This window comes from Dipodomys merriami, unplaced genomic scaffold (assembly GCF_024711535.1).
Source record: "Dipodomys merriami isolate MVZ:Mamm:240054 unplaced genomic scaffold, mDipMer1.0.p SCAF_60, whole genome shotgun sequence".
Classification (NCBI taxonomy): domain Eukaryota; kingdom Metazoa; phylum Chordata; class Mammalia; order Rodentia; family Heteromyidae; genus Dipodomys; species Dipodomys merriami.
The window spans coordinates 7,112,774-7,122,687 of record NW_027206180.1 but is presented as its reverse complement, the minus strand read 5'-3'; the positions used below and the strand labels follow the sequence as shown (position 1 = coordinate 7,122,687).

Here is a 9,914-nt window from a genome sequence, read left to right as displayed (position 1 = left end):
ACATAACAGGTTATCTTTCTGTATGATAACATTTTATTGTTCATTAGCCAGGTATGCTCCTTTTTTCAGCTAAGCACTGGAGTCCGAAGAGGAGACATGCTCATGGTCAGCTAGAGCAAGCACCCTGACACCAGTCAGATGAGGGGGGGGGGCTTGGGGTGCAATAAGGCTTTGATATGTTCTGGTTGGTGGAATTTACCCTTTTGTCCAATTGCTTTGTTTTGTTGTTGTTGTTTGAGACAGGGTCTTGCTGTAGTGCTTGGGTACTGCCTTAACCTCCCTGTGGGGATTATAAGTATGTCTGGCATGGTCCTGTTCTGGGTAGTTCACAGAGTGTTGTGGTTTTAGTTTGTTTTTTGTTTTGAAACTTCCAGCTTTAGTGGATTCTGCCCAGAAACCCCCCCCTCCCACGTTACATTTCCTCTAAAAACAGGGTAAACTTTCGATGCAGATGTTTTTGGTGGTGATTGATGTGCACATTCTCAGATTACTTCAGTGTTTACTGACGTCTCAGGGAGCAACTCCTGTACTTGGCTTCAGAGAGAGCTGCCCCCTTAATCCCCTCCCCTGCTGTATGGAAAAATACAGAGGGGGTGCAGTGAATGGAAAGTGCTGCAGTTTCTTGGGGAGCTCTACTGCTGTCTTGGCTTGTTGGGAAACTCCTCTGAGCACCTACAGCAGAATAGGGTAGGGGAAGGGGCTTTCCAGGCTAAAACAGGATATGTTGCAATCCCAGTAACTTGTGTTTGTGTGTGTCTGTGTGTTTTGTTTGCAACAGGGTCAATTCTGAGTCAAGAGACTTGTAGACCATGTTTTGATGCGACTGGGCTTTTCAAAGTCAAATGAAACTTACAAACACTTTTTGATGCTCTGGGACTTTATAAACAATGTGAGAATAGGATTATAGCTTATATGATGGATTGTGTTTAACAAGAAAAACAGAGCATTAGTGAGCGCTTGCTTCTTGCTCCTCTGCCACCAGATATTGTGATCTTCATTGGGGCCAGAATGCTGAGTGTAAACCCAACATAGCCACCACAAAGAACGAAGAACTCTCTGCTTTTAGTGCCTAAGAATTCACAGCTCAGTTTTTGTCAGTTGAGGGGCTTGAACTCAGGGCCTGGGCGCTGTCTCTCAGCTCTTCAGCTAAAGGCTAGCCCTCTACCACTTGAGCCACAGTGCCAATTCCAGCCTTTTCTGCTTATGTAGTGCTGATGAATTGAACCCAGGGACTCATGCATGCAAGGGAATCACTATTACACTGATCCACCTTCTAGCCCCATTCTCGCAATTTTTGTTCCAGTCCTGGGTCTTGAACTCAGGGCTTGGGTGTTATACCTGAGCTTTTGTTGTTGTTGTTTTTTGTTAATTTTTTTTTTTGGGGTCCGGTCGTGGGGCCTGAACTCTGGGCCTGGGCGCTGTCCCTCAGCTCTTCAGCTCAAGGCTAGCGCTCTACCACTTGAGCCACAGCGCCACTTCCGGCTTTTTTTTTTTGCTTATGTGGTACTGAGGAATCCAAACCCAGGACTTCATGCATGCTAGACACTAAGCCATATTCCCAGCCCCAAGAGATAATTTTTATTTTTATTTTTGGGTCGGTTGTGGGCCTGGGTGCTGTCCCTGCGCTCTTCATCTCAAGGCGGGCGCTCTACCGCTTGAGCCACAGCGCCACTAGTTTTCTAGTGCTTTATTGGAGATAAGAGTCTCACGGCCTTTCCCGCCCGGGCTGGCTTTGAACCGCGGTCTTCAGATCTCAGCCTCCTGAGTAGCTAGGATGACAGGCGTGAGCCACTGGCGCCTGGCTAAGAGATAATTTTTAAAAGTCACTTGTAGTTGGGCACTGGTGGCTCACATCTGTCATTCCAGCTACTCAGGAGGTAGCAATAAGACTTGGTTTCAAACCAACCGGTGAAAAGTTAGTAAAACCTCATCTCAGCCAGGGGCCGGGAACGCAGGGCTGTGCTGCAGGTCAGCCCAGTTTGGAAGCCGGTTTGTCTGGTGGCCGCACGAAGCAGTGAGATCCGCGGGGTGAGATCAGAGGTGCCGAGACGGTGTGCGGGGCAGGGGTCTCCTCCGGGCCGCCGTGGGCTTGGTTTTGTTCGTTTGTTCCGGTTTTTTTTTTTTTTTTTTTGTCTAGTGAGCAGTTTCCGGAACCCAGAGCCGTCGGTGGAAAGCGGTTGCCAGGGAAGGTGTCAGACCCCCGGGCTGCAGACTGGCCGGTCCCGGCGCGCGCGGGCTAGGTGCTCGGGTGCGGCGGCCCAGCGTCCCAGCGTCCCGGGGAGAAGGAAGGACGCGGGGAAGTATCGAGAGCCAACAGCGGGAGGTGGCAGGGAAGAGCCGGACCCGCCGCGCCCGGTCCCCGCCGGGAGGAGAACCCGGGCGGCGGGTGGGCAGCAGGTCTCGCCTACGAGCGATCTGGAGTCTGCAGAGGCCGTGCCCTGACCGCCGTGGAAAGCGATGGAGGCCCCGCGTCGGCCCTGGTCGCGGGCCACCCGCCGGGGGCCTCGCCGAACCAGGGGGTGCCCCGGCTTCCACCCCTCAGTTCCTTACCGCGAAACTCACATGGCACCGCCGCGCCTTCCAGGGCAGGGCCAGTCCTGGGCAAAGGACTGAGATGGGAGGTCGGGACGTGGCTCGGGGCAGGCTGGACCCCAAGAGTTCCTCGCCAGGGGTGGACCAGTGATCCCGAGCGGAGATTGCCTGGGGCGCAGGCGCAGAAACAGCACCGAGCCGCGGACTACATCTCCCGACAGACCTTGCGCAGGCCCCAGGGGCGGGGCGACCGTTCCCAGACAGGCCCTAGTTAAGTTGCGGGCTGGGGTCCTCGACAAAAGGTTTCTCCGCGGAGCGTGTTACAGCGTCCCCGCTTCACGCCGAAGGAGGGATCGCAGGTCGGTCTAGTCCGGCCGCCCCACCTCGGTGACAATTTGGCCACCCTCTCGTCCCGCCCCTTAAGGCAAGTCGCCCCTTGTAATTGGTCGGGGCTGAGTCTGGCAGGCTCTGACCCAATTGGAGCTGGAGAATGGGAGCCGGGAACCGGAAGTCGGTATCGAACAGTCGCTGTTGACTTGTGACGCCTAAACCTGCGCGCGGAAACTTCCGCCGCAGGAGCTGAGTCCTGCGTGGGTCCGCTAGTGGCTGATACCGCCGCGCCCGGGACCCACGCAGGCCGCGACTCGGAGCCGGGCTTCTTTTTTTCTGTCCCGGTTTTGGAGTCCAGAACCCCGAGGCTCCTGCCGCGCGGCCCATTCTTGCTCGGAGCTCAGAGCTCCTTCCAAGAGGGGCGCAGCTGGTTTGGGGCCAAGGCTTTCTGGGGTTATGACGATGGCTTCGGTTGCGGGCCAGGAAGGGCTCCTGATAGTCAAACTGGAGGAGGACTGCGCCTGGAGCCAGGAGCTGCCCCCTCCTGACCCCGGGCCGAGCCCAGAGGCCTCCCACCTGCTCTTCCGACGCTTCCGTTTCCAAGAGGCCGCCGGTCCCCGGGAAGCCCTCAGCCGGCTTCAGGAACTTTGCCATGGGTGGCTGCGGCCTGAGCTCCGCACCAAGGAGCAGATCCTGGAACTCCTGGTGCTGGAGCAGTTCCTGACCATCCTGCCCCAAGAGATCAAGGGCAGGGTGCAGGAGCTGCATCCAGAGAGCGGCGAAGAAGCGGTGACACTTGTGGAGGATTTGCAGAGAAAGCTTGGAAGACTGAGGCAGCAGGTGAGCGAGCGAGCGAGCGAGCGAGAGGAAGCTGTTTTAACTTCCATTCGGCCCCGAGAACTAAGACCTTGCGCTGACCTAGTTCTCCAGTTGCTTATACTTGGTTGCCCGGAGTAGTAGTTGGGGGAAGAGGGCTTTTTTTTTTTTTTTTTTTTTTTTTGTGGTTTAATCTGCCTTGTTTTTCCTCCAGATTATCCCCATATGAACAGTGAACCGTGAAGAGTGTGCCGTTTTCACCCGAGGCAGTGTTTGGAAATAGTTGTTAGCCCTGGAATTAGATTGCCCGGGTTCAAGTCTGCACTAGCATTTGACTGGGGCAGTTACTTGATCACTTTGGATCTGTTTTCTCACTGGTAAAATGAAGATGGTAAAATGGGGCTGTTTTGAGGTTTACAGGGATGACACTGCTGGTTTATAATTAGTGCTTAATATTTTTATTATATTAGGGCCAACTGTGTGATCTCCTTTGCAGAGCTGCATCCCCATTAATTGGAGGTTGAAAAACGATGTAAAACTGATGCTCTGAGGTCACTGCTCCTCGGGTAGATTTTCTAGTAGTGAAGAATAGAAACTTCTAGAAAAGACAAAGGACAACTAAGAGTGAGGAACATCGAAAGAGTACAGGGAAGATGTACACTGGGAGTGGACCTTTCCCCTTTATCCTTACCCATCCCTCTTCCCACTTTGTCTGACACACTTGGAAAAAAACCCAAAAACTTTAGTGTACACCATCCCCCTCTCCTGCTGAGCCCAAAGAGATGGTGTGCATTTCTCTGCTGAAGGCTTGCCCTCAGAATCCAGTACTGATTTCCATTTTCTGTGGACCCCGTTGTGATGATGAGTGATGTGGTTGGTTCCCAGGTCACAAACCAAGGGCGGGGAGCAGAAGTGCTTTTGGAGGAGCCTTTGCCACTGGAAGCAGCAGGAGATTCATCGAGCTTCAAGCTTGAGCCAATAGAGACTGAGCGAAGCCCTGGCCCCAGGCTGCAGGAGCTGCTAGATCCCAGCCCCAAAAGGGACCCCCAGGCTGTAAAGGAGAGGGGTGAGGAACAGTTATCTGGGCAGGTGGGAGGGAGGAGGGGCTTTGGGCTTGTTACTGACATTAGCAGAATGTAGCACAGATGCCAAAGAGAATTTCTGAAGCTGAGGTTCTCAGATGTGTTAGGAAAGATCTAGAAGTGGTATACTGGGGTTGAACAATAGAGAGGAGGGGATGTCTTATATAGAGCTCTTTTGTACACAAAACAGGTGATAGGGCTGGACTGCTGCTGCCAGCACAGGAGACTTGCACTCCTTTACTCTGGTCCTGTCAATTTGGATATTTATTATGCCTGTTAAACACCTTTTGTTTAGTCCTAAAATGAGAGGTTGAGCATTAGGGAATGCATACTGTGTTGTAATTATCCACGAGTTGTCAAAGTTTGGGAATGCTATTCTCATTCTGATTTCTATCACCTTCAGCCTTGTCCACTCCCTGGCTTTCTCTTTTTCCTGCTGAAGGGAATGTGGAAGACAAGGAGATGACCGGGCCCCAGGTGATGTGAAAGTTCCTGTTGTCTCTCCCTGTTGTCCTTCTTTCTCTTTGTAATGCCTTTGGGGTGGGGTCCTTCTGGCACTTGGATGACTTTTTTTCTCTGTGATCAGATGTCTCCCTCACTTTCTTTGTCTTACCTCCAACATGTAGGCCTGGAGCCCTCTTCCTCATGACATATGTCTTTGGCACTCTTTTTTTAAATTATTTATTTTTTTGCCAGTCCTGTGGCTTGAACTCATGGCCTGGGCACTGTCTCTGAGCTTCGTTTGCTCAAGGATACCACTCTTACCACTTGAGCCACAACTCCACTTTGGCTTTTTCTGTGTATGTGATACTGAGGACTTGAACTCAAGGCTTCATGAATGCTAGGCAAGCACTCTACCACTAGGCCACATTCCAAGCCCCTTTGGCACTCTTAGGTTTTGCCTATTTAACCCCTGATTCTGTTTGACTTGTTCATGGTGCCTGTGGGCTAACGGAGGTCCTGTGTTATTTCAGTTGCCTGAGAGCTTAGAGGACATGGCAGTGTACATCTCCCAGGAAGAGTGGGGCCATCAGGATCCTCGTAAGAAAGCCCTCTCCAGGGACACAGGACAGGAGAGTTATGAAAACATGGACTCACTGGGTAGGGACATTGTTGTTGGTGGTGGTGGTGGTTGTGGGGGCTTGAACTCTGGGCCTGGGCGCTGTCCCTCAGCTCTTCAGCTCAAGGCTAGCACTCTACCACTTGAGCCACAGTACCACTTCAGTTTACTAGTGGTTTACTGGAGATAAGTCTCACGGACTTTTCTGCCCGGGCTGGCTTTGAACCGTGATCCTCAGATCTCAGCCTCCTGAGTAGTAGGATTACAGGCGTGAGCCACTGGCACCTGGCTTATAAGGACGTTTTTGTCAGAGTTGATAACTGCCATTTCTGACCAGAGCCCTGTGGCTTGGACTCTCACCTCCCAGCCATAAGCTGAGTTTTCCCAAGAAATTAACCACAATAGATTCTACTCTGTTGGTTTAAAGTTATCCACATGAGGTCAGTTAAGTATCTTCCCAGGGGAACAGTTGATTCATTGCACGCAGCCCTATACTTAAACTCTAGCTTCCCGATCCATAGGCAGAGTCTGAACTATATTGGATTTCAAAGAGCAACTGAAGATCTGTGATCTCTTGCCTACACACACATACTTGGTTTTCCAGGATTGTCTTTTTTTTGGGGGGGAGGGGGGGTCCGGTCATGGGGCCTGAACTCTGGGCCTGGGCGCCCTCAGCTCTTCAGCTCAAGGCTAGCACTCTACCACTTGAGCCACAGCGCCACTTCCGGCTTTTTTCTTTTTGCTTATGTGGTGCTGAGGAATCGAACCCAGGGCCTCAGGCATGCAAGGCAAACACTCTACCACTGAGCCACCTTCCCAGCTCCATCCAGGATTGTCTTTTATCTTCAGTTAACCACCATAAAAATCTGGAAGTGGAGTGGTGGCTTATGTGGCCGATTGCTAGCCTTAAGCAGAAAAGCTCAGGGATAGCTCACAGGCCCTGAGTTGAAGCCTCAAGCTCAGCACAAAAAAATAAAAAAGATGCTGTCAAATAGGAAAAAGTGATAGGTACATTTAGGTGGAAAGTATACAGGATAGCTTTTCTGATTATATGAAAATTCCCAGAAAGTTGAGGGAAGTCTTAAAACGAGATTTTGAGTATAGTATGACTGAGTATGTTGAAACATATATCAATCAAAGATTATACTGCAATTTGTTTTCATCAGGTTCATATAAAGACAATCACAGACATGAACTTATTTTAATTAATTCTGCACAGCAGTTAGTGCTGGCTTTTGTTTCCCTTAATAGGGAGCACTTCCAGATTTTCTCTCAAATCCCAATGCTTTGTAGTTGTTAAACAAAAACAAACTCAATTTCTTTAGCGGTAATCACTGGGAATAGTTTAGTGTATATTTTAAGTAATTTGTTTCAGACTTACCAAGAATTCTGTTCCTACCCATTGAGAATAGAGAACAAGGCTCTGTTCCCCTTGCCAGATAAAAGAGACCAGTTGATAGAGCAATCTGTTTCTTCTATTGTGGACAGAGGCGTGCATTCCCAATCAGGAGGCTTTGAGCACTCAAATGGAACAAGATGGGAAGCCATGGGATCCCAGCATCCAGGGTTGCAAGGAAGGCATGAGTTCCCGAAGCCCAACTCCAGGTAAAGAACGAGAAGGGACAACTGCCCAGCAAGTTGGAGTGTAAGGGTTTTGAAGGGTTGGGTACCAGCCCAGTGCACCATCACTGCCATGAAGATGCATGGCTTCTGTGTCTCCCCTACCCACTTTCCATCCCATGAGGAACCCAGGGTTCAAACTTGGAGGAGGCACTTACTCTTGGGTTCAGAGTAGCTGGAGGCACATTTGGAAAGGGGTTGGAAGCTCTAAGAAGGAAATTCTAAAACTAGTCCAAGTTTGATTCCTTGAGCAGTAGCTCCACCCCTTATCCATGTGCTTCTGTGGAGTGCTTTATGTAGAAGGAGTGGAAAACTGAAGTACATCTATCCTGTTAGGGCCTCTGACCTGAAAGGCATGTAGGATTTTCTTTTCTCCAAAGTAGAAATCATGTAGAAGTTTGTGTTTTCTCTCTAGCAGGGGAAGAGAAGTTTGAGGATCCAGATGTAAGTGCTCAGTCTGTTTGTCCTGAAAATACCCACTCCCAGGCACTCCTCCCTGGCCAGGCCCGAGGGGAGATGCCCTGGGGAAGATCTCTGGACAGGGCTGAAGGGCATTGGGACTCTCCCCTAGAGGACAGAATGGAACAGTCCTTAGTGGGAGCCACAAGTTGCAGAGGCCTGGGACAAACAAAAGAACTGCAGCCAAAGAAACTCCATTTGTGTCCCTTGTGTGGCAAAAATTTCTCTAACAACTCAAACCTAATCAGGCATCAGAGAATACATGCGGCAGAAAGACTGTGCATGGATGTGGAGTGCGGTGAAATCTTTGGTGGGCACCCACATTTTCTGTCACTACACAGAGGACACCTGGGAGAGGAGGCTCATAAGTGCCTTGAATGTGGAAAGTGCTTTAGTCAGAACACCCACCTGACTCGCCACCAGCGCACCCACACAGGTGAGAAGCCGTATCAGTGCAATGTGTGTGGAAAAAGCTTCTCCTGCAACTCCAACCTTCACAGGCACCAGAGGACACACACTGGGGAAAAGCCGTACAAGTGTCTCGAGTGTGGGGAGATCTTTGCTCACAGCTCCAACCTCCTGCGCCACCAAAGGATCCACACCGGAGAAAGGCCTTATAAGTGTGCTGAGTGTGGGAAAAGTTTCTCTCGGAGTTCCCACCTTGTCATTCATGAAAGAACCCATGAGAAAGAGAGACTTGACCCCTTCTCTGAGTGTGGAGAGGGCATGAGGAACGACAGCGCCCCCTTTCTTGCAAACCATGCGCCCCACAGAGTGGAGAAGAAACTTTTTGAATGCTTGACTTGTGGGAAAAGCTTCCGGCAGGGTATGCACCTTACCAGACACCAGAGAACCCACACAGGAGAGAAACCATATAAATGTACCCTCTGCGGGGAAAACTTCTCTCACAGATCCAACTTAATCAGGCATCAGAGAATTCACACAGGAGAAAAACCCTACACCTGTCACGAATGTGGAGACAGTTTCTCACATAGCTCCAACCGGATTCGTCACTTGAGAACACACACAGGAGAGAGACCATACAAGTGTACTGAGTGTGGAGAAAACTTCTCTCGGAGTTCACGTCTTATGAGTCATCAGAGAACTCACACTGGTTAGAAACAATGGGATATCTATCCCTTTGCCCTAGATTAGATGGCATATTCAGAGGGCTCTTTTATTAAGAGCTGACATTGTTTGCCCAGGTAATTAGAGGTAATTTGGGCTTCTTTTGAAGGAATGCAGAGGCAGCAAAGGATTATCACAAAAAGTTCAGGCTGCAGTAGCAAGTATGTGAGATTTGAAGTGAACTGCTTAGGGCCACTTTGAAGTCCAAAGCACACCCACCTTCTCGGGGGATTTAACCAAGGTATGGTTTGGGTATCTTATGGTGTTCAATGCTTATTCCAACAGTCTTGGTAATCCATATCTTCTTCCTCATATGGGACGTTAAACAAGAGCATTTGGACTCCCTAAGGCTCTATAGAGACCAAAGTCTGGCAAACTAGCTCAAGACCAAGATGATTAGTTCTCAATGGCAGTTCTCTTGAAGGACCCAACTGGAAAGCCAGTTGTGGGGTCTTGGGAAAGTGTGCTTTCCAGCTGGTTGGATAATCAGCCACCATAGCCCCCCAGTGGCTAACAGAAGTGCTATACACGCCTGTCACACGTGTGTGACCTCAAACAAGAAGGAACCAGAGGCCTAAGAGAAACTGTAAACTAGACCTTGCAGGCGAGCCTAGGAGTTGACAGGTGAAATGTTTGTGTAGTCTACCCGTGCAGAGCCAGATCTCTCACTTGTGTCCAAAAAATCTGAATCTTGTTCCTGGGTGGAGGGTTCCATTAGAGATGGATTCCCTGGGAAATACTTAAAACTATGAATCCTAGAAAACTTGAGAGGTCTTTTTCTTGTTGGAAATGTTTGGATAGTAATAAACATCTCTAGGAAACGTGTGTGCGCGTCTTCATGGCTGGGTGGCAGGGGGTCGGGGAGGGGGGCTGCCCCCCTCTGTACC

At 50.2% G+C, this 9,914-nt stretch overlaps 1 protein-coding gene across 3 annotated transcripts; it reads left to right on the top strand.

The window, feature by feature from the left end:
* Positions 1-3,098: 3,098 nt before the first annotated feature.
* On the top strand, positions 3,099-9,848 carry LOC138814598 (zinc finger protein 263-like). Of its 3 annotated transcripts, none has more exons than XM_070003632.1 (6): positions 3,099-3,702; positions 4,564-4,744; positions 5,164-5,237; positions 5,735-5,861; positions 7,309-7,425; positions 7,859-9,848. In XM_070003632.1, exons 1-6 carry the CDS (start codon positions 3,319-3,321, stop codon positions 9,016-9,018), a joined length of 2,043 nt encoding a protein of 680 aa, XP_069859733.1. In that variant the 5' UTR covers positions 3,099-3,318; the 3' UTR covers positions 9,019-9,848. The 3 variants fall into 3 exon arrangements, with proteins under 3 accessions (XP_069859733.1, XP_069859732.1, XP_069859734.1); XM_070003631.1 differs by having other exon boundaries at positions 7,856-9,848; XM_070003633.1 differs by lacking the exons at positions 4,564-4,744; positions 5,164-5,237 and having other exon boundaries at positions 7,856-9,848.
* Positions 9,849-9,914: the final 66 nt, after the last annotated feature.

Excerpts from the sequence above, each read along its gene's own strand:
- LOC138814598 (XM_070003631.1), top strand. The coding sequence starts at position 3,319 with ATGACGATGGCTTCGGTTGCGGGCCAGGAAGGGCTCCTGATAGTCAAA. Across the intron at positions 3,703-4,563 it reads TTGGAAGACTGAGGCAGCAG|GTCACAAACCAAGGGCGGGG; the intron begins GTGAGCGAGCGA and ends GTTGGTTCCCAG. Across the intron at positions 4,745-5,163 it reads CCAGGCTGTAAAGGAGAGGG|CCTTGTCCACTCCCTGGCTT; the intron begins GTGAGGAACAGT and ends TATCACCTTCAG.